Source organism: Lingula anatina, chromosome 6 (assembly GCF_051362555.1).
Source record: "Lingula anatina isolate TDL-2025a chromosome 6, LinAna3.0, whole genome shotgun sequence".
Taxonomy (NCBI): Eukaryota; Metazoa; Brachiopoda; class Lingulata; order Lingulida; family Lingulidae; genus Lingula; species Lingula anatina.
In genome coordinates, this window is record NC_141772.1 from 8876020 (window position 1) to 8898981 (window position 22962).

Genomic DNA, 22962 nt, shown 5'->3' on the forward strand with positions numbered 1-22962 from the left:
ACTTTGACATTTGACATTATTTCATATGATTGGCTTCAATTAACGTTAATTACTTTACTTAAAGTTCCATTTCTATTACTTCTTTTTCTTTTCCAATTTGAAGATGCAAAAGAAAGAGGTTTTACTTTCTGAGTACATTTTAATAACGCTCTTTGCATATCAGAATGTATAAAACTCTGGTCCTAACAAGGAATAGGAGCAACTTTCTGGCATGCCAGTATTTTGTTCTCATTCCGAACCCCGAGTTTCGGGGGGGGGGGGGGGGGGGGGGGGGGTCAAATACATGTAAAACAACGGAGGTACATGTGCGAATATCAGCTGGGTGTATAAGCCTATGGGTAGCAGAAAGGCCAGTCTCCAGTGTTGCCTGAAACTCGGGGTGAATCCTTAGGCCTATACGTTCTAGATGTGTACCCTACAGTATCTCTCTCTCTCTCTCTCTCTCTCTCTGACACCCCGCATCAGCAGGCACGATGCAAGAGCTGGCATATAAGGTTTCATAACATATAGGTCATTAACTCCTGGACATAAAAATTATTATGTCCAAGATTAACTGGTTTAAAATTTAAGACCGAATATTCTAATGTAGTAAGATCAATCCACGGGCGTCAATTAAAAATGCGATATTGGGGTGGAAGGCAAAAATACAGGTGTTAAACACGTACATTTCGTGTAAGCGGACGGCCGTAGTTTGAGCAATATTGTTGTTCTTGTTAGTTGTTGTTTTATCTTCCCGTTTGTAATAGTGCTTGTACTAGCTCATTATGGTTAATATTATATTGTTCTTTTTTATAAGGCTAGCTGGCTCCAGTGGTCAGAGATCTATAGTAGGCCTATATGTAAAATAAGAAAGCCCATCATAGCCATCTACACTGTACATATCAAACACTTGTTTTCACCTAGAGTTCGATTAGCAATGAAATTGCAGTGATTAATTAGACTGGTTTAAATGACAGAACACGTTTGACCAGAAACATGGATTTATTTGTCAAACACCTGACTCGAAATATAAAAGAGGTAACGAATTTTGCAAGTTCTGCAATCATGAACAATCATTATATAAAAATTAAGCCGCTATTGAGTAACATTTTACAAAGATTTATTTTAACATTATTAAAATAAAAATTTAAACTAAGTTTTTAAGCAATCATCGAGAATCAAGATCAACCACCAAGGCTTTTACTGGGCTTAGGGTATTGAATTTCATTTGTTTAAAACGATTTTTACTAACAGGCCCAAAAAGCACTCTAAGAAAGGGTATACTTTGACTGAAATGGGGGGAAATGAACATTTGAGTCTGAAATATGGAAAAGCACCACAAAAGTTGCTAGATCGTTCTTGATTTTCGTGGAGTAGGCATTTACTTAAAAAAATAATTAAAATTCTCCCCTCTTGCGATGTTTAAAACCACCCATTCTTAAAGTTATATACTGAATTGATGTTTTTTTTATAGTAACGTAAATATCACTACACAGCTTGTGAACGTATCAATTAACATAACACAGCAATCTTTGTAACGTAACACTTTTCAACTGGCCAGTACAAGCTTTGCCTTATATAAATGGAGGTGGTTAACTAAATTCTAATTGATACGATGAATCGTAAGTTAACCGACCCTTCACCTTCGAATTCCTTATTCGTTTGATACCGACTTTCGGCGACTTAGGAGATATACATGTACAAATGTAGGGCCTATTAACAAGTACATAACCTCTTGTGTTGGGTCTTATTCTTACAGAAGACAAATTTTGCTAGGCAATTTAAAGTAGGCTTTGTCGTTCGTTCAGTTTAAACCGGATCTTTTGCTAGACTATAAGGCGAATCGTTGGCTGGATTTTCGGTCGGATCATCTGGTTGACTGTCACCCGGATCATTCTGTAGATTTTCAACTGGAACTTTTGCTAATCTGCGGGGCAAGCTACCTCTGACGTTAGGGCTATTCTCTGCTTTCAGCGTCTGCTCACCTTCACGATGAGACAGAGGCGTCTCGTACTCGCCCGCACTTCCCTCATATTGTCCCTCCTCCGCCACTGGGCTGTAGTATACGTTACCGTCTTCCACCGCGGAACTTTCCTCTTTCTCGCGCGGGTTTTGTGGCGTCTCATCACTGGTATTGACAATGTGGTCGTAAGCGTACTCGTCGGGAGGGTCTAAGGTCGCGTACAGTGGGTCGTCGTATTCGTCGTGAGGGTTGTAGTAGGCGTTGCCGTCGCTCGGCTTGTACAGGGAGTTGTTTTTAACCAGAGTTTTGGCCCGACTGGATTCTATGTGGTTAGGGTTGTAAACCGAACCTTCATTGGTAAAGCCGTGGTCGTTTGCCTGCTGACAGAAAAACTACGTATGCATGAGTTATATCTAATAAAAAGGAGTCCATTCAACAGGAAAGTTGTTTAATAGGGCATATTACATGCCTAACATAATCTCTAAATGATAACCATGCAGTCAGAGGATTTTTTAAAATTTCTTTTAAGATTTTTTATTTTCCGGAAATTAACTAAGACTCGCTATATATCAGTGTATTACCAAAAAATTTAACTGGAACAGATGATTTGTTGAACGAATCAAAAGGAAAAGGTATTCCAGTAATCAGTATATCCCGAATCAGAAATATTCAATTTCGCCGCAAAATTTATACGTGCAACAAATCACCAGTAAACTTATTTCATCATATACAAGTCAAAATGCTTTAAAAAGTTTCTCAACTCACCGTGTCTGCTGAACGCTTCTTGGTGACTCGGTTCCAGATACTACAAAAAGACAGGTTTTGAGAAATAAAATGACGTAAAGGTATAGTAATACATAAAAATTATCTAATTCTAAAAACCTCTTTTATTTATCCATCTCCTTGGATAGAGACATTTACATTCTATTACCCATGTGGGTTTTTATATGGAACATCCAGTCTACCACCCCGGGGAGGCGAGAACGTGGCCATCATTTCACCTTGCCTGGCTAGTCATGTATGTGTATCTTAACCAGGTGTCTATTCTATATCCATTATATACAAATATATCTCTCACGTACAAATTCATCCAAGAATTGCAATGGCGTTATAAAGTTATTATTATTTTTATTATTAACAAGTGTTAAGGGAAAGCAAAAGTTCATTAAGACCTGTTTCTAATAAGTTATAGATCTAACAATAATTATTTTTATTATTATTAAAATTTTAAGGTAAAGTTATTATTGTTATTATTATTATTATTATTATACCTGAGCAAGAGCTCTCTTTTCCTCCACCATAAAACCCCAATCACGAGAACAACAAGAAGGACGAGGAGGACAACGATGACAATTGCCGCAATGGCGCCACCGTCTGTACCACCGCCACCAGCGCCCCTAGCGTCAACACCTGGGCCAGGGGGAGAGGAGCTGGCATCACCCACCACCGGCGGGATTAAACCTTTAGAGACTGTTGTAGCAGTAGTAGTGGTGGAACCTGTGGTTGAGCAATTTGTCTGTTGGCAATAGTGAGGTGCATCTGATTTGCAGCCAACCCCAGAAGAACAGTTATGTAGCGTCCAATTGCCGCCAATGCATCGAAAGAAGGTTTCACAGTTTGCCGGGTTTGGTAAATACTCGGTTTCTTTTCCAACAGTGTCACAAGTGTAATTAGTGTATCCACATGGAAGTGAATCTGAAATAAATATTACTCAAATATGATCATACAACCATAAGTAATTTTGCACATATATTTTAATAAAACCACGGCTATCAGAACTTAAAGATATTTGAAATCAACCACATATTTAGAAGAAGAAAAAAAAAAAAAAAACAGCATGACCAGCGAAAAGTGAAATCTGCTTCTTTTTCGTTTACCAGATCTTCCTGTTCAAACATGTTACAGCACGTTCTCCTGACCCACCCTAACAACGTGACAAAAACGCGCGAGTTTCTATAAAGTATGGACCCGGCCTAGAGTATTTGTATGGTCCAGGTGTTAGGGATACATTAGAAAAGAAATCCCGCAATACAAAGTAACTGCATGCAGTCTCAGACCCTTTCTCATATACGTTGCCATCAAATGAAAGGAGCGCAAACGCACGCGTGATTTGTGTCAAAATAACCCCTTGAGCTGTCGGCGAACTCGACTCCTACCTCTGCTGTATCGACCCAATTATGAACCTTACTGATGAATATAAATAAACAACAGTAGCACGATTTATAAATGTATTTAAGTACATCTTCAATCAAAATCAATGCTTGCAGAAATTTATAGCTTACTTTAGGAGACTTAACTTTCGTATTAAATACTACAGGTGCATACTCACCAGTTGATTCTGCAAAGAAAAGAACAGCTAACGCCACGGCCAGATACCTGTACATGTTTATGTCACAAGAAGTGATTAAGTGTCCCATGACTAACGATCGATGGCTTGCCTCGATGACACTGCCTGGCTTGAAACATCAGTCCAGTGAGAACATCTTGATGGCCGTATATTGTCACTTTTTAATCTACGTGGCGTTATGTTTAAAAGAAGGTTATGAAACTTTTGAAGCGTACCTTGAGTAGCTCACGCTGTCAGCACCGTCGCCATTTTGCACTATTATGTTTGTGCAACGCAGGCCAAGTCTACACAATAGGTTATAGAAATTGTATAGATTAAGGGACTTCTTGAGCATGTGAGTAATGTTGTATATATAGATTATTTGTGTCGTGAAGTTCTGAAGCGTCGGAGATAAGTTTTTATTTATAAGGTGCTTGGGCGATCTGCTGTTGTTTTAGGGCCTACTTGAGATAAAGACCGACGTTTAAAATATTGAACGCTTGAAATGAATGGGGAATCTTGGATGTGTTATTCGGATATATTATCGGCCCTTCAAACTTTTGTTCGAGTTGTTAAAAATAATAACAATGTATTCTACGCAGGTATTTGGGTGGTTCACGCAGCAGGCGGATCAATTGGATTTATACAGACTCATGGTTACTTTTTCATATCAACTGTTTTAAAACATATGCATCCGATTTTTCTTTCTTTTTTCCCTTAAATTTTACGATGTTTGCCATTATAATGCGCTATTTGATACCAGAGTAAATGTAAAATGAGAGGTGCATTATCTGACACTTCTTTATGCATTTCCGGAACGAACGACGACCCTTCATCATTATCTGACGCTTCTTTATGCATTTCCGGAACGAACAACGACCCTTCATGTTCGACCTGTAAGCGTAATAAGAGACACATCTGCTCCGTGAAAAATGCGTACCCATCCTGTGTCAATCAAAATAGTCTTCTTATATTGAATAAAAAGCATCAATTTTGTAAAATTAACATGAATTTTCTTTCGGTCGAAGCAAGGAATATGACCAAGCTAATGTAGACTGCTCTTTCGTTACCAAGGGGCGAGCGTTACCATGGAACCGGCGTATATAATCAGCAAAGTCTGTTCTCTCACACTTAACGAGGTACATACACACACACACACACACACACACACACACACACACACACACACACATATATATGCTCACGGTCTGGTTATAGCTATGTTAGATATAATTTTTCATCCAGCGAAATTTCGTACTGAGTCGTCTTTATTTGTCGATTTATTATCTGGATTATTATCTGAATCTCAAAATACCAAGATTTTAAGCTACAGTGTATAACGTCGAAGTTAGGATTTCATATTTTCAAAACTGTATATAACTGTATATAAATCGGACAGACATTAGAACAATTGTTACAGTCAATGGAATGTCTCAACTTAATAGACTGAAATATAAATACATATAAATATCTGCAACATTTTACTAATAAAAACGTGTGCCAATCTGCTTAGAACAAAGCACCTCGCAATTTTGTGATATGGTATGTGTTGTAGGTTAGAATATTACTTTTACCAAAACCTAAATACAAAAGCTCTTTCAAAACTTTGTAGTAAATTCCACGGATAAACTGTGATGCGGATTTTAACATGAGAACGGAGTGGTTTTTATACTCATTTGATCAAGGAAAATCGGGAACTTTTGATGGAACCTTTTTCAAATAAATAAATATGATGTCGTGACGTAAGAAAAAGCCATACTTGCCCAACATTAGAAAGTACCATAGGCCTATCTTTTTCACAGATTAAGTTGATTTAAAACATAAAAAATTTTCACAGACAAAGTTAATTTGAACTATATCTCCTTTCCAAATAAAGTTAATTTAAAATGTACCAGATTCCTCCTTTACAGAGTTTTTTATCTTTATATATAGAGTTTATTAAGTTCGTTTACTGCTACATGTAAGTATAGGGGGATCATACTTTTAAACTCATTGTGGTTAAGTTTTATAATGTGCGCACTCTGCCGGGTTCTCCAATACATAATAATGGGACTTCTCCGACTTTGATCGCTCTTGGTTCTCGTCACTATTTCTGATATTTAGATTCACCTCCTCGTAATTATGCGGCAAATTCTTCTGGTCTCTTGAAGGATTTTCTAATTGCAGAGAAGCACTTGCGGTATCCGAGTCCGTTTCTACAGGAACATCGTCGTAATGCACAGTAGTCTCTGGAATTTTTGACAAAGGCTCCACTTCTTCATAAGGGTTCGGCGCTCGAGTCTCTTCGGTAATTTTAGGAAGAGTTTCCACGAGGTAAATGGGTTCTGCCTCACTCGGAGAGTATAACGAGTTCTCTTTGATAACTATAGATTCTGTAGTCGGTCTTTTAGCGTCGCCTTTTATTGGACGGCTGTAAAGTTGACTTAGGTCCTTTTCCTTTTCGTCTAGTTGAGCATTATGTATATCTTGTGTTTGCTTTAAAAATGGCGTCTGAAGCATGTCTGAGTCTTGATATGTTGGATCGTTCTAAAATAAAATTTCAATTTAGGACAACTTATAATTGGATGAAACTATACCTCCATCAGTTTCTACACTAAGTAGATAGTTACCCAAATCGTTTCGTTGTGCCATATCAGCAGACGCACGATGTGGACATTTTCTATATTTTAAAAATACTTTTAAAAACCGCTGGTTAAAACCATCAGAAAAGCGCTAATCAAAGCCACTTGGAATGGCCTTTTATAGTTTCATCGTATTTACTATTCGGTTCTGCTGCGAAATTCTGACTTCAAAGCTAAGATTATTGGGACCACATGTAGAACTAAACGTATTTAACTGCATCCCCCGCACCGCTAGCAGTAGAGACAACGTCTGACCCTGAGGTCTAGTTCACAGACAGCCGTTCATGCAACTACATAGATTATTGACAGCGGCTTACAACTGAAGGCGACTACCTCCCTCATTTAAACGACTAAATTGTTTCAAATAAAAGGGTGTCCTTACCATGTCAACGTTACCTCCGCTTTTGACCCTTTCTTTCTTCTGCCTCCTACAACTTAAAAAAGTAAGAGAGGCAGATAATTAGATAAATTGTGTAAATTATTTGTATATATCATAATTTCATTTCCTAAGGCAACTTGGATATCTCGCCTTGTTTCCAGCTTGGGGCCCTTTAAACCTAATGTGATTTAAGTGAGATTGGAGGACACTGGTTTCAACGCAGCGGTTTAACAGTACTATTTTGATAAACAGAATAATGTTGCTTTTAGATCCAAATCACGGAAAATATAGATAAAAGTGATGGAATCTTTTGTCCCTGCCTCCATGAACCGATATCAATTTCTAATATCAATCGAAACAAGTTTCTGTTAAATTCCGGCTACCCTGCAAGCAATGTTTATTGATTTGCAAATTTATACCCTAAAGACTTAAGTGCCGTGGTGGGGGTGGGGGGGGGGGGCGTAGCCTCTTACACACACTGTTGACAACAACTTCAGTCATATAAGCGCAGGAAACATGGGGTCAAGAGGAACTCCCCTTCATTGATAATTGTTTTTTTTTCTAAATGAACCCACTAAAATTTGATTCTAGATAGACAGATAGATAGATAGATAGATAGATATTACCTTGACATGGAGTGTCCCCTCGAGCACCTGCAAACAAGCTCCACTAATACAATAGTCACGACTACACCGCCTATCACAGCTCCAGCCACCACCCCAGGAGCCAGTGCACCTTCCTCTTGGGCTGGAACTTAAATATGAAACGAAATTATGATTTGGTTAGATTATTGAAAAAATGAATGCACTATTGCATTGAAAGAATTTATATCTTCGCAATAGTAGCCGAAGTGGAGAGAGAGAGACTGGTAGCCATTCAGTGAGTGTCGCATCAGACTAAAAAACAAACGGACTGCAGGCATACAAACAAAATAATGACGACAGACAGACAAAAGGAAAGCAGATAAGCAGAGAGAGAGAGAGAGAGAGAGAGAGAGAGAGGGGGAAAGAGAGAGAACAAACCTAGATTGGGTGTCGTAATGTCACTCATCGACGTCGTCGTCGACGGCTCAGGCAGCTTCACAACCTTCGTCTCATACCCCCGGTAGGGTACGAGCACACAACCCCCCGTCACCTGTCGACATGTACGCGTACGCCTCTGTACGCAGTCCCCGTCCAAAGCCAATGGATTATTGATCTCAAACAAGTACGGAGTGTCCGATAATTGCTCAGGGCACCATTTCTCCGTCCAGCGCCATTTCCCCGCCGTACCTGTGTCTTCGGTAAACCTGAAGGCACATATGAAGAACCGCCGACAGTCTCCGGGGAAGGCCACGCGTTTGCCATTGAGATCTTTATCACAGTTTAAGTCAGGAGAGCCACATGGCCGTCTGTGATCTAAAAGGTGAAGTAATGCAGATTTTTTTTATCAGAAACCATGGGATATATGTCACACGTATTACATACTATTTACATACTTTTTAAAACACTACTGTATATCGGCAGTGGCGTTTATAATTGTCACGCCATGGATTTTATAATATAGGCCTATCTGCCGAATTATCAACGCACTTCCACGGTTTGTATTGTGAATATGTGAGTTTGTAATGTATATTTACCATGTGCATTTACCGGTGATGACGGTTCGGAAACGCCAGATGCAGGGCTCGTGGAGTGAACGGTAGAGGGGCTGGCAGGGCCATTCTGTGCTAGGATTGTGGAACGTCTTACTCCTTCCTCTGATAGAAAAAAAAATGATGAATTTATTACAATAATAGTAGTATAAAATGTAGATAGAATACATAATGTACGTCCACAATTTTGAAAAAAAGACTTGAAGTGTCACAAAAAATGTTACTCACATCCGAAAACATAATCTGCCACTACAAACAACCAGTTAGACATCACCATCAATGACCCCCAACCACCCTCTCTTTCTCTCTCTCTTTCTCTTTTTCTCACACTTACAAACACACAGAGTGCATAATATCCCCCTTCTCTCCTCTCTTTTTCAACTGTACGTGTTTTTCACATATATCCTTTTGTACCATTACAGCCGTTTCATACCCGCATGGCTCCATTAATAAGTTACGTGATACTACCTTACACGTCAGAATCAATAACGAAGTTCGTAACGAGCACAGCATTTCTATTTTACATCAATTCAACGTGGCTGTGGATGGAATATGTAATTTTGCCAGAGATCTCTATTTAACCACCCCACGTTTACCGACACAACACACACAAATATAGATAAAAAATTGAAAACTTTTATCATTATCGTGTTGAGTCATCTATGATGATGAACACTAATAACCAACTGTACGTGTACCTGTGGTCGTCAGAGTGGTTGTATTCTGCTGTCCACTAGCCATAAAACGTACAATGAGGACCAAATAACATAAGAAAGGGCCAACGTGTTTGTGGAAACCCAACGCTATCCTTGCCATTTTCACGACGTCGACCAACACCGGCTAGTTAAAGATGGAGATGTGGACGCAGAGAGAGCTTTTACATCACCATTTTTATCTCAGTCTTGTTGTATATGATGGCCCGCGAGCGGCTGGCGTCGATTTGTGTGTAACACCGTTGAAATCATACCATTCCACGTGTTTCCTTGCCCGGTAGCGCAACTCTTACAACCTATATCGCCATTTTTGTCATACTTAGCAGCGGGCGCTGACCCAATTCATATTGTAGTAGCTTAAAACGTTAGTCAACAAGATTACTCACGCGTAGACTACGCTTACCTGTATGGCGTCTTAACAGAGTCAAAACGTGCGTAGCGCTTAACTGTAGAAGCACGGTGACTCAACGGGTTTTGTGTGAAATGATTCTTTGTGTTTGATGTGACAAAGGAGAACAAAACAAACAAGCTGATCGTTTTTATGTCTACACTGCTGATACAACAGGCAGACAAATAAAGGTTAGCGGTGATCTTACTTCGAATCATATCCCGTGTTCAAATCAGAACACCCTGTGGATGCTTTCTATCCACACTCGTGCGTCTTAAAATTAAAAGGTCTCTAACAGCTCTTTTTTAAATATATTTTATTCAAAATCATGACGAAAAAAATATTAGAATAATTCCAAATATTAGTAAGTGCATTTTAAGACATACATACATATATGTATATAATCTATTACATGTATATCTACACAACATGGCAGTGGGACTTTGTACGATAAAATCGCTGAGGGTGCATATACTATTGATACTTTTGTCAGCTTGTGAAGAGCCCTAAGTCAATGGTTCGACAGAAAGGAAGTCCATTGCGCTATCTCCCATAAACCCTGTACTACATGTACGTTAAAAATCAGTCCGGCGCGCGACCTGTGTCACGGGGGAAAGGCATGTGAAGTCATAAGCAAAAGATCTAAAGGCAGGGACTAAAAAGGAAGATCGATTTATATTCCTTGAAATATATTGATGATTTGACAAATAGAAAATGGCTAATAAAATTGCTACCACTAATCGATTATTATGGAAAAAAGTATTGTAAGTTATGAAAAATTACTGGACACACCTTTATAAACGGCTCTCAAAAAAAAAAAAATCTTATCAATATGCCCTGTTTTTATAAGGTATAAAATCCCAATGTGACCAGCACGTGGTATAAAATTATTTTCTAGTAATATTGGAATGTATGAATGGAAAGCAAATAATAGTTCACCAGCCGGTGAAAGCTAAGCGACGCTGCTTTCTTTTAACTGGGCAGTATTTTCATACACCTCAGTTGAGCGTTCTAGTTCACTGTACGGGTGAGGTTCAGATGCAGCCACTACAAGATGGCTATATCCAGATTCATCCGTACTGCTTTGTTTACGCAGAACCTTAGCATATGGAGGATGTTTCGGTTTCGTTTTCAGCTCAGGTGTCATAGATTTAGTGCCCGTGTCGTGTCTTTTGATTGAATATCCAGCTAAAGTTTCAGCTACCGTATCATAATACACGTCATCTGATCCCACGTGACCTGCCAGGTCATAGTGCGCTTGCGCGGAAGTGTTGTCGTCTGCTGGAAAAGCAGGATTGTCGTTTGACGCCAAAGAGTATGTTGGTTCTGACTGGGGGTCATCGGCAAAGTGATATACTGGTTCTTCTTCGCCATTGTCGTTGACGGAATACAATGAATTAGCTCGGTGCACAAAAGCTGGACTTTTCTGCACTTCATTGTTTTTGTGAGCTGTTGCCAAGATCGTGGCTTTGGTTCTGAGAGGTTCTGGTTGCGAATCGTTGGCGTAAGTTTGGTCAGGCAGTTCTGTGTAAATATCCTCAGAATCAACGATATACGTGGGTGATTCTATTCCTCTTTTCTCGGAGTCCCGGTACATCGGATCGTGCTACGGAGTAAAAGAAAAAAAATGTCGAGAATTAAAGGCTTAATATCAATTGCAAAAACCCCACATTGTTTTATATTCAAGTTAAAAATATTTTCAAAGAGTTTTTTAATGTTTCAGTTACTCAATACTTCACTAGACGTCTTCTTCCTAGATTTTATCTAGCAGACAATTTAGAAAAGTAGGGGGCCTACAATACATATGTAACACATGTTACAAATTAATATTATCAATGGACATGGTTAATGAATTACAGAAACAACACACCTGAAGCGAACATATGTTTATGCAATATTTAGTTAACATATGGAAAATAAAAAATAAAAATTACCATATCAACAGCGCCTCCCTTGTCCTTCAGTTTCAATCTCTCGAAGATACTGAAAAAAAAAGAACAATACGGAAAGGGCACTTTTATGCGTTACTGGTTTCACATTTTATTCAAAGTCCATAAGAAATAGCTGAAGAAATAGCATCAATCTCTAGCTGATGCAAATAGCCGTAGGTTGTGACGCATATGCTTTCTCTGTGGCGTCATGGATTAAATAGTAAGTAGCTATCTTTATTGTACTTTATTACACAAGCCCAATATCCTATCTGAAAAGACAAATCAATGCAACTGTAGTCTTGTAAACAGCATAACAGAAAAACAAACACCTTGGAATATATACATTATATATACCTGAGAATGAAAGAAGACAACTAGTTTACCTTAGCACCCATTCCCTCCTCCGCCACCAAAGAAATCCCACCAAGATCAAACCCAGCACGAGCAAGGAGCCGATCACTCCGCCAGCGACAGCACCGCCATCTACACCGCCGGTTTGCTTCTCTGTTCTTTCGGGAAAGTTTCCTGAACTGTTGCTTGGTAACGGAGATATACTTGGACTGCTTGATGGAGGGTCTGAAGGCGGTGTTGGAACAGACGTTGATGATACTGTAGATGTTGATCTGGGTGTTGGCGTTGTTCTTGGGGTGGTTGTGGTCGGAATGGTGGTTCTTGGCGGTGGCGTCGTGGTTGGCGTCGTAGTTGGTGTGGTAGTTGGCGTGGTGGTTGTTGGCGTTGTGGTTGTTGGCGTGGCGCAAGGTACGGGAGAACAATCCGCGTTCAACTGACAAAATCCTGTGAGACCGTAAAGCGGGACGAAAGCTCTTTTTCTGCCACAGTTATTTTTCTCCCATGTATATGTCCCATCTCCGGTGAAGACGCATCTGAAGTATCCCAAATAGTTAAGATCAGGTCAGAACCTATGTATAAGCAGGGTAAACACGTGCTTAGGGCGCCACGGCCAAGGGAGGGGGGGAGCTATTGGAATTAAAAGGTCAATCAAATAAAAGTGAAGATGTTTAATAACAAATAAAAAATATTAATTTGGATGTCAGATAGAAAAGAACAAAAGCATGGAAGAATATACGAGAATGTTGCCGTTTTAAAGGTTCCTGAAAAATTGTCGTGTAGAGAGTACCTGAAGTACTTCCGGCAATTGCCTGGAACTGCGAATTGCCCTTGCGTATAGTCTATGGCAGTACATACTCTACTGTTGTATCCACAAGGCCAGTCTGAAAATTTAAAACGATGTTGGTTCTAAAAGTATGAAACTCAAATGTTATCTCTCATTTTCTTTTATCCGATAACTTAAGGTATCAAAAATGATCATAATTTTTTGTAGTAAAATGCCTTGAGTTATTTGTAAAAATATATCTCATTTATCTCAAAATATTCTTTTCCCTACAAAAAAAGTAACTAAAGATCGCTATATAATTTACGTCTCTTGACTTTTTAATTATTTATTCATCTATTACACTGCATTTTCATTTTCATCATCCGTTTCAATCCATGAATCAGGACCACAATTGATTACACATGGGAACACCATTCCCTTCCGAAATTAAACGTTTTGCTGAGCAACTTGATATAAATCGCAAATAAATGAATAGACATAAAATCATATGACACGGATTATTTTCTATTTGAGATAGTGTTTCAGTCTCTGTTTAAACAGGGCACGGTGTGTGTACATGGAATGTTGACATAATTACAATATAAGGCGTCTGTTAGGACGTCATACAAGTGCCCGTCATCGAACTAGTATTGGACAAACGGTATAGGCTCCCCTGTAAACTGGATTTATTTGCAATGTTGTAGATGCTTATTCGGCATGAGATCTGGTCAAGTCACAAACAAAATAATATGTATTGTTATATAGAAAATGTTTAAAAGAGAATGATTATATATACAACTACATGTACAGCAGTAAACCGCCATGGGTTTAGTAAGCCATCGTTGGTTTTGTAAGCAAATACTAAACGAGCCAATTCACGTAACGTGAGGCGTATTAAACCATTCTAGTTCTTTTTGTTTAAATATATAAATGATGAAATATGCATGAAACGGAAATTAGTTTACCATCTCGGGTTTTAGAAATGTCAAATAAATAAAATAATGCCGGCAAAAATTAAAGGAAAAGTTAAGAGTAATTGGTAAAATTATTATGTTTTACTCTTAAAAGGAGGTACAGCGGTTGGATGAAAGCTTTTTAAAAACCGTTTATTTCCTCTAAAAGGCAAAAGTCTATATTTGCATGGGAGAAATTTAAAAAGCTCATCAGCAGGATGAGTAATATCGTTCATAATATTTCGGTTTTGGAAGCCACCCTTTACATGTAAATGCTTTTAAGAGAGGGAGATCCAACCTTACGATTCTTCTGCACTTCTCAGTAAGTCCATTTTATTTATGAATATCCTGCACTGTGGTTCGTCCATACAAAATTGTTAGGTAGGGCATTTTGATGGACTAATTTTAATAAGTCGGCAGTAGAATATTGCTGCAATCTGACAAGAAGCTTCACTCTTCTCTCTCTCTCTCACACACACACACACACACACAAACACACTTACGCGCTCTCTCTCTCACTGTCTCTCTCTCTCTCTCTCTCTCTCTCTCTCTCTCATGTTCTCTCTCTTTCTCCTTCGATGGCATCGGATTTGAATATAAAATCTTTATTGCCATCTGGGAATTCTTAGCTGTTAAATATAGTAATTGGTTAAAGGCATAAAGATGAAAAGATATAATTTCACTAGAATTTCACCTATCCACGCTCCAAAGCGCCCAAACCATGAATACTCTCAACCTTTGAATCATCTTTTCTCTTGTTGCAAAATGAAGTCTGTCAACTGGCGACCATGCTTCCACCGAAGTAATTATTATCATTAACTTACTTGCCGTTGGTAATTATATGTATATGATATCTTGTGGATGTTGGTGATACACTGTATGTAGATGTCATTTTTTGTAAAATTAAACGATAGCAATATGGACCCAGTATATAAGCTATGCGCCATCACATTAACTGTACTCGAAGAACCTACATGTATATATATATATGTAACTTTTAAGAGTAACTCACACTTAGCTGTGTCAGGTTAACTGCAGTCTAGCATTAAATATATGCGTTGATGGCGGTGACATAATAACTGCACCTTGTGTAAAGGATCAATAAATGTACAGGTCAGCTTATACATACTATAGTATAGATTAACCGGATTTGCTGACCGGGAGAAAAGACCCTTGAATTTAGCCCTGGTATCAAATGACCAGCCGGAGTAATGTTTTTATGGTTTGTTTGCAGCCAAATTTTCAAGTTTGTCAGAATGTGAGAATGGATGATATGAGAAAGAAACAACTATGAGTAAAACAGCATCCTGATCGTCCGCGGTTGTACCGTGCCTTTATGTTTATATGCGAGTGTGTGTGTGTGGTGTGTCTGTGCTTTAACATTAAATCTTTTGCGGTTATCACGTTAATTGTTAAAAAGAATGAAATACTGTAACACGATTTTGGGTGTTTTTAGTTTAAATTTTCATTTAGAGAAACATGCCCTAGAGGCTAAATATGTATATATATTGGAACGTAATATACCCGTGTAACTCCACAAATATGCGCCTTTTGTAGAGACATCTGAGTATTAGTCTGTGTATTCACCTGTACAACCCTACTATACAATGACATACACTGTGCAAGTGTCGACCATGTCAGACACACTTACCTTGAGCGTTAACGGTGGTTGATATATTCCATAGAAATAGACAAATTACTCCACACAGCCTGGTAAACCAGTGCAGAGATCCGCGTTTTAATGTCATCATCGGCATGAGGCATCCAGTGCCTTGTTATATAAAAAATTATGTTTGTATGAAAGCCACTGAGGAGTCTAATTCTTTTCCCTAACGTCCACAGCAACAATAACTAAGAAAATGATATTTTCATTCTGTTCTTAAATAAAAACATGTCCCATCTTCGACAAATAAGGTTGTGACCAACGGACGTCTTGTGGTCAGTCTTCAACCGCCCATCGTAGTGGTCAAATATGCCCAAGCAAGATAATGGTGGCCGCACACTGTGGCCCAAGTGTTTACTCACTGATTGTCACGTGATCGGAGACAAAGACGCTGATTCAAAGGTAAACAATTATAGGGGCGCGGAAGTGGAAGTTTTGACACGCTGCTGCAGTATAAAGTCTATTGGGTTGGGTCATAATGTCATAAACAGATACAACGGGTCACATTCTTTGCGATTTCTTCGCTGGAAGAAGGTAGGAATTATACCGGTGCCCCTACACAGTCCTAAAGTACCGTGACTTCGCAGTTATTTTTTCCCGAATAGAAAGAGTCTGACACGAAAATACCTGTAGAAAACACGGCCTACAATGACATACTAGTACGCTAACGTTAGTTATGACGTTAGTTTAATTATAACATTTTATGGGCAGTTTGACAATATTTTCGTTTATACCGTATAAGGCTGTTGACAAAAAATACCTCTACTTTTTAAGTTTTTCCGAAAAGATAAATAAGGTGACAAGTCTCCTTTCGGCAAGGAATCTGCAGTATTTTTCTATTTCTTTTTAAGATTAAATAACAGAACTGGGCATAATGAACCTCGGGTCAAAACAAAATATTGTGTTTCACTTGATTTTTTCCTACGGCAAATGTTTTAGCAAGTGACAGCTAGGTTTTGGAAAGAAAAACGCACCAATTTATAAGACCATCGACAAAAATACATACAATTTTTTCTGTTGGCACAATTGCGCCAGTTTTACTCGAAAAGGACCTGCGAGTTATTTTAAGTACAGGCGATTTCGAATATATGTGCTAATAATAATAATATTATATCTGCGCTAATAATAATAAAAGTGCACTCACGTTTATTCAAGCAGGGCTGTATTAGAGATAGACCCTTCTCAAGTGTATTTACTCATCTTGACCTACTCTGTTTTAAATTCACTTATCTTATAATTCGAACTCAGGATTAATTTGCAGTTAGTCTTCTTATCAATGCTGACTCAACTTAAAAATTAGTTCTCTAGAAAAATTGTCCCCCAACGGTGAATATTTTATTATAACAATAATAGAAATACAGTTGTCAGGCTTAAGCATATAAGTATAATACAAGATTTAACTATCACAGATAGTTTTTCTTTTGTTTTATTTCAGAATTAAAGAAAGGAATTCACCGTTCTGTGATAGTTAGACCAGTTGTTTCACTCGCTTGGCATTGCATATAACCGGTAGTAAGCACTGATAGTCTTTTTGCAGATTAATATAAAATTCAAACTCGAATGTCATGTCATCGTGTTTATTGACACACACACACACTCTCTCTCTCTCTCTCTCTCTCTCTCTCTCTCTCTCTCTCTCATACACTCACACAAGCACAAGGTCATTATGCACATATAATATCAAACTGAAAATTAAAATAAATTATTTTGAAGTTGGTGTATTGTAACTAATTAATTCTAAATAACAAGGTTCTGTCTCGTTGATATCTGCCAGACCAATTTTCTCGTATTTCATACCCTCAGAAATCCTGCTGTAATAAACATCACCATCCACGTGCTCACGTGACAGATCCTCATATTCGCTCCCATTTCCACACTCTTTAAACCGCGTTCTGTCCAACGCAGAGTTTTGGTGCGAGTACGCATAGGAATACACGTTGTTACCATTTTCCCCCTGGGTGGGAGGAGTTATTGGGACATGGTATATTGGGCTCTCCGGTCCACCTAGGTAGAGGGAATTCTCTCTCATTTCTACTGGTTCATTGCCCTGTCTGGCCTTATAAGTTTGTGCATACGTCCCCTTTATATTACCCTCTGAGTCATCCGACAAAAGAACTGCCCGACTGTCGGTGCTACTTCTCCGGTCATCTCCGCGGCCATAAAGGGAGTTGTCTTTCAAATGTAACTGATCAGAATTATTTTTCTTGTCCACAGGAAGAGCGGTGTGGTAAAGGGGGATATTTTGGTAAGTGAGTTCTGCCATATTTTTGTCCTTGGCAGATGTGTTGTGTCTTTGCTGTGTGGTTTCTCTGGGACTTGGTTCGTTCATTTGGTCATCTGTCAGCTTTAGATCGGAGAAAATGACTTCAGATGGGTTTTGATACGTGTTACGATCCTAGAAATAATGAGGTGACAAGGCAATATACATGTAACTCTGTACAAAATAGTTACTGGGATTTTCTAGTAGAACAGAAAACATAAAAGTTCTTATCTGTACTGATAATATCCATTCCTCATTCATACAGTATATATAATATTTCGTTTAATTAACAAAATAGTAAGATTTGTGAACTGCAACTTTCTAAAATTCATTGGATTATAATATTTTAACTGAAACGTTTATTTTATGCAAACTTACATGCATCGGGTCTGATTTTGCAATTCCCTTTCTCTTGGTTGAACATTTAAAAATCCTGAAAAGAGTAATACAAGTAGATGGGTCAAGGTGTACACACACACGCACGAACACACACACGCACACACACACACACACACACCACACACACTGTAGGATTTGTCTATAGGGTACCTGTATATGTAAAACTGGCTGAAATAGATATGTACATCGAGTGGGTCAGGTTAATAAAGTAAAAGAAAAAGATATGTGACCCTCACAAATGTGTTTGCTGAAGATATAAATGTTTCTCGAGTTACAGTCACGACTGCGGTTAGGCTGGGATCATAAAAGGCAATGGAACAAATACAATTGTCAGGCATTAGCATATGGGTAGAATATTAATTTGGTTTTCTTTTTTATTTGTTTCAGAAATGAAGAATGGAAAACTTTCTTTTATAAACCACTACCGCGCGGTACTAAACTCCTTTTTGCAGATTAACATAAAATACAAATGTCATGCCATCGTGTTTATTGACTCTCTCTCTCTCTCTCTCTCTCTCTCTAAACACACACACACACACACACACACACACACACACAATAATAATGATAATATTAAAATGAAAGTGAAATTATTTTGAAGTTGGTGTATTGTAATTCATAAACTCTAAATAACAAGGTTCTTTCTCGTTGTTATTTGCCAGCCGTTTCTTCAGTACTATTTTCTATTAGTAGGCCTACACTGATAGCGTATGGAACGAGTGGTTTCTCTATAAACGGTAGACAAAGTAGGCCTGTTTAAAATTTTTGATTATTATATGTTCAACGAGCATTGCCGCTTAATGTTAGAAATGGACGGTGCTTAAATCCAGTTATGTTTTTGAGGAGAAGAACTGTTAAATCCACAGTATGTGTGTGTGTGTGTGTGGGGGGGGGGGGGGGGGGGGGGGGGTTAAAACATAAAAACAACAGCATTAATTTAAGTTTTTCCTGGGGTCAATCGTAAATTTCTCCCGCTTACCAAACCGATACCCAATGCATACAAAAAACAGGTGCATAATAATAATAATAATAATAATAATAATAATAATAATAATAATAATAATAATAATAATATGGGCCTAAATTAAAAAATAATAATAGGGGCCTAAATTAAAAAAATCTGAGTTCCTCAATACTAGTGTCAGTCGCGCTCGTCCACCAACTTCTCAATTTTGGCTGACCAAATCACAAAATGAACACCTACTTCTTGACGTGCTCTCGTTTTTTCCACCAAAGCACTGCAAACATTGTGAGTACTGCAATGAAGAAAGCGGTCAGCACTCCGGCCACTATGGCAGCGCTGGACGTTCTTACGTCATCTGACGTAAGCACTGGTGTAGTTTCGTTGCCAGATGGCACTGCTGTAGGCATGTCTGGGAGAAGTGACGTAATGGAATGGGATTCTGAAACTGTTATAATAACATTTATGACGTGAAACTGAAAAAAATAAAAATAAAAAAATTAGTAAACCAATTATAGGCAAACAAAAGCCGTACGTAGAAAAAAGTATCGATATTGAATCTGTCTGTAAAATAAAGGCACAATTAACTTTTACTTAGGGCCATAAATACAATTTTATTTTGATTTCATTTGTGTTTTGATATTAAGAACACACGAATCTTCACGTAACACACGCGCACACGTATCCTAACTAGATATCAGAATACCGATACGTACTGGTGGTTGTGGCTGAAGCTGCCGTGCTTTCTAAAGTTGTTGTAACTCTTGAAGTAGTTGATGGACGTACTGTTACTGTAACCGATGTCCTTGGTTGTCTTGTTGTTATTGTTGTTGTTGCTGCTGCTGTTGTTGTAGTTGTTGTTGTTGTTGTTGTTGTTGTTGATGTTGATGTCGTCGTCACACAAGTCACGGGACTGCATCTAAAACCCTGCCTACAGCTCCCTCTATAGTTGCTATGGCTTATGATAAAAGCGGACTGCCCCTTACATCTACGTTCCTTCCAGGAGTAGCTTCTACGGTCTCTGTTTTGTGCACAGACAAAGTATTTTCTACAGTCTCCAGGAAAAACGAAATGGCCTTGTACATACTCCTGGGCACTGCATGCTTGGCGGTCATAACCACACGGCCATTTCGCTGGAAATAAAGAAAAATGTAACCAAATGAATTTTCTGGATGGTTAGGCCTATAGAAAGTCCTGTTCCAATTTATTTTGAGCTGACAACGTGCTTGAAATGGGTATAACATTTAAATGTATACAGCTACAGACAAAAAAGAGTCATGCATGCCCTCTTTAACGTGGTATCTCGACAACACTGGCATATTGAAAATCTTGCCTTATTTTTCAAAGTAATATTAGGGAATTTACTGAGGTCAGCAATTTCTAAAGGACTTTATTTATTTTCTGAAGAAGTAAAAATATGTACCCAGTAGTTGATCATACAAATTGAGAAACGGCATAGAGCGTGGAAAACTCCCCCCCCCCCCCCCAAAAAAAAAAAAAAAAAAAAAAAAAAAAAAAAAAAAAAAAAAACCTGCCGTAGGGTCCGGTGAATCTAACGTTTGGTTTTATCTTGTGTGGGTCTTATCACATACACGGGGAATTTCTTACTGATATACGTTATATGCCTTTGCCTACGAAAAGGATTCACTGAATCTGCAATGTTATCGCCAGTTTTCACATAGAGCTACGTATACGTTCGTACATAATCGTGACATTAAACATTTCAAATAGCAAACCCTGCACTTTGCTCTCCATAGACGACTGACTACATATAAAGTACATCCTTCATACAAAAATGCGGTTGATGAGTGCTATAAAAATAAATCACTTCAGTGTTGCAAGGTCAAGTTTTTTTTAATCTTATATCAGCCTAGCGTGTTAACAAGTACTTGTGGACATCAGTAGGGCATAAACGATATCAAAACGACAAATAATACTTATAGCCTACATGTACTGGTATATGCACTTCTACTTGACTCATGTTTTGGGAAGAAGTCCAATTTCTAGCATATATGTGCTCGCACAGTATACATCATATAGTGTGTATACACGTAAAATTCTCTCTTTTTTGATTATTTGATTACACCCTCTCCAGACTGAAATTCTTCTTTTTCTCATCGCAAGGACACCTTATATACATTCTACCGCCCTCTTAAAATTGTTAACTATGAATGTGTGAAATACTGTAGATGACCTGTCCTACATATTGAGGATGAAATGTAAGCCACGAAAAGAACGTCAGTGTTGAGGAATCCAAGCATTGCTTGCTTCCTGTCTATGAATAAAAAGGCATTACGTCGGGTCATGTTAAAGGATTAAAACCTTAGGCTCGATTCCATGTTTAATGCAAGTTGATTATTATTATTATTATTATTATTATTATTATTATTAATAATAATTCAAGGTTATTTCATAAGTCATTTGTTGTAATTATTACTACTACCAAGCAAGGAGTGTTCTGTAACTTTTGACAGAAAGTGAACGACCAGTGCATATGTCTGTTTTACATGTACCACCCCCTCTCCCCCCACCCCCAGGCACCCACCCCTACACACAGACCCGACTCACCTTTCTGCATGGTGACCACCGCCGAAATAAAGAACACTTGGAAATAAACAGGGATATTCATGGCAGCTCAATGTGTCGTTTGTCACTTCTCTGCCCGCCCAGGTAACCAGAATTCCTCGCTCGTTAAGTCCTATCATTTATAGAATAGGGTAATTAATCCATCTTGTCTCATAAATTTCCCTGTGATTACATACATATACATGTACGAGCTCCTTGGCGTATCTATTAATTCAAGTTTTCTGCCGTCTATATGATGTTGGCATTTAGTCGGCAAATGTCGCAACACTTTTCGTGTTGTTTTCTAACCTAATCAATTGAATTCTAGGGTTTCAATATAAGACTATACGTACGAGTATGTGTAGGTCTGTGTATATAGTCCCCCAAAACTGACAGCGTCTCTTCAAAGTACCTCCGTTTCTTCAATCCAGGTCGATGAAAATAAGGTAAAAAAGCTTGTGAAACTTATTTTATCACACTCCATGCCACTCAGGTAAATATTTCACATCCACGTGACCATACATAAAGAAGATGGCCCCATTTTTTACCATTGTCGGTATATAACTGGTGTGAAAAGCCGATAAAAGTGTCAACGAAGGTCATCGTCTTCTTCCGCAATGAGTTTGAAATCTAAAAATACCACGATAAGGACCGTCTCGATAAGGACATCAACTGGTATCCCTGGATACGGTAAATGAAAACACAGCCTCTTGCGTTAGACCATTAGAATATTATTCGTCGGTAAATTGCTCCAAAAAGACCCGTGTACAGCTTGTTCTAGCCTCAAAGTGCTGCGTACGTCTTACTCATAGCAAGGACTTATGAAATAATGATAATGTGTGCGTCATGTTCAGAGTGGGAGTTCACCTTAAGCAGAGCGCGTTTTAACGAATGGCGGTCTGTAGAATAAGGAAGTAAGCGGAAGAGAAAACAAAACAATGCGTTGTGAAAGATGAAACTTGGGTTAAAACAACTTATTAGTCATGCTTGAATTTATTGTAGTGGGCATGCAATGGAATAGCTGTGAAAGTGGAAATTCGGTTTAAAACAACTTGTAAGCTTTGACATTAAATAAAGTACTGTAACTACACCCTCTACCAGGAACACAGATGCG

General features: G+C 38.4%; 4 protein-coding genes across 6 annotated transcripts; all 4 read right to left on the reverse strand.

Moving 5' to 3' along the window:
* Positions 1–582: 582 nt before the first annotated feature.
* On the reverse strand, positions 583–4808 carry LOC106162068 (uncharacterized). Of its 2 annotated transcripts, none has more exons than XM_087015441.1 (4): positions 4272–4808; positions 3214–3637; positions 2708–2747; positions 583–2322 (listed from the first exon to the last, which is right to left on the reverse strand). In XM_087015441.1, the coding sequence occupies exons 1-4, from the start codon at positions 4357–4359 to the stop codon at positions 1789–1791; spliced, it is 1086 nt and encodes a 361-aa protein (XP_086871567.1). In that variant the 5' UTR covers positions 4360–4808; the 3' UTR covers positions 583–1788. The 2 variants fall into 2 exon arrangements, with proteins under 2 accessions (XP_086871567.1, XP_086871568.1); XM_087015442.1 differs by having other exon boundaries at positions 587–2319; positions 4272–4580.
* Positions 4809–5530: 722 nt separating this feature from the next.
* LOC106162079 (uncharacterized) lies at positions 5531–10004 on the reverse strand. Its single transcript, XM_013539205.2, has 6 exons — positions 9600–10004; positions 8887–9006; positions 8291–8665; positions 7895–8021; positions 7272–7323; positions 5531–6794 (listed from the first exon to the last, which is right to left on the reverse strand). The coding sequence occupies exons 1-6, from the start codon at positions 9715–9717 to the stop codon at positions 6267–6269; spliced, it is 1320 nt and encodes a 439-aa protein (XP_013394659.2). The 5' UTR covers positions 9718–10004; the 3' UTR covers positions 5531–6266.
* Positions 10005–10301: 297 nt separating this feature from the next.
* Positions 10302–16046, reverse strand: LOC106162083 (uncharacterized). Its single transcript, XM_013539208.2, has 5 exons — positions 15652–16046; positions 13072–13165; positions 12317–12817; positions 11937–11985; positions 10302–11608 (listed from the first exon to the last, which is right to left on the reverse strand). Exons 1-5 carry the CDS (start codon positions 15755–15757, stop codon positions 10955–10957), a joined length of 1404 nt encoding a protein of 467 aa, XP_013394662.2. The 5' UTR covers positions 15758–16046; the 3' UTR covers positions 10302–10954.
* Positions 16047–16666: 620 nt separating this feature from the next.
* Positions 16667–22720, reverse strand: LOC106162080 (uncharacterized). Of its 2 annotated transcripts, none has more exons than XM_087016162.1 (5): positions 21852–22720; positions 20000–20416; positions 19527–19695; positions 18302–18356; positions 16667–18058 (listed from the first exon to the last, which is right to left on the reverse strand). In XM_087016162.1, exons 1-5 carry the CDS (start codon positions 21910–21912, stop codon positions 17366–17368), a joined length of 1395 nt encoding a protein of 464 aa, XP_086872288.1. In that variant the 5' UTR covers positions 21913–22720; the 3' UTR covers positions 16667–17365. The 2 variants fall into 2 exon arrangements, with proteins under 2 accessions (XP_086872288.1, XP_086872287.1); XM_087016161.1 differs by having other exon boundaries at positions 19527–19731; positions 21852–22718.
* Between the last annotated feature and the right edge of the window lie 242 nt (positions 22721–22962).

What these genes read in the sequence shown, in the direction of transcription:
- LOC106162079 (XM_013539205.2), bottom strand. Translation starts at nt 9,717, where the DNA reads ATGGCAAGGATAGCGTTGGGTTTCCACAAACACGTTGGCCCTTTCTTA. An exon ending in ATCACCGGTAAATGCACATG is followed by an intron (nt 8,666 to 8,886) that starts GTAAATATACAT and finishes TTCACCTTTTAG; the next exon opens with ATCACAGACGGCCATGTGGC. An exon ending in AGGGGACACTCCATGTCAAG is followed by an intron (nt 7,324 to 7,894) that starts GTAATATCTATC and finishes TACTTTTTTAAG; the next exon opens with TTGTAGGAGGCAGAAGAAAG.
- LOC106162083 (XM_013539208.2), bottom strand. Translation starts at nt 15,757, where the DNA reads ATGCCGATGATGACATTAAAACGCGGATCTCTGCACTGGTTTACCAGG. An exon ending in AGGAGGGAATGGGTGCTAAG is followed by an intron (nt 11,986 to 12,316) that starts GTAAACTAGTTG and finishes TTTTTTTTTCAG; the next exon opens with TATCTTCGAGAGATTGAAAC. An exon ending in AGGGAGGCGCTGTTGATATG is followed by an intron (nt 11,609 to 11,936) that starts GTAATTTTTATT and finishes TTTACTCCGTAG; the next exon opens with CACGATCCGATGTACCGGGA.
- LOC106162080 (XM_087016161.1), bottom strand. Translation starts at nt 21,912, where the DNA reads ATGAATATCCCTGTTTATTTCCAAGTGTTCTTTATTTCGGCGGTGGTC. An exon ending in GGTGGTCACCATGCAGAAAG is followed by an intron (nt 20,417 to 21,851) that starts GTGAGTCGGGTC and finishes CTTTATTTCCAG; the next exon opens with CGAAATGGCCGTGTGGTTAT. An exon ending in CAAAATCAGACCCGATGCAT is followed by an intron (nt 18,059 to 18,301) that starts GTAAGTTTGCAT and finishes CATTATTTCTAG; the next exon opens with GATCGTAACACGTATCAAAA.
- LOC106162068 (XM_087015441.1), bottom strand. Translation starts at nt 4,359, where the DNA reads ATGGGACACTTAATCACTTCTTGTGACATAAACATGTACAGGTATCTG. An exon ending in AAAAGAGAGCTCTTGCTCAG is followed by an intron (nt 2,748 to 3,213) that starts GTATAATAATAA and finishes GTCTTTTTGTAG; the next exon opens with TATCTGGAACCGAGTCACCA. An exon ending in AGAAGCGTTCAGCAGACACG is followed by an intron (nt 2,323 to 2,707) that starts GTGAGTTGAGAA and finishes TTTTTCTGTCAG; the next exon opens with CAGGCAAACGACCACGGCTT.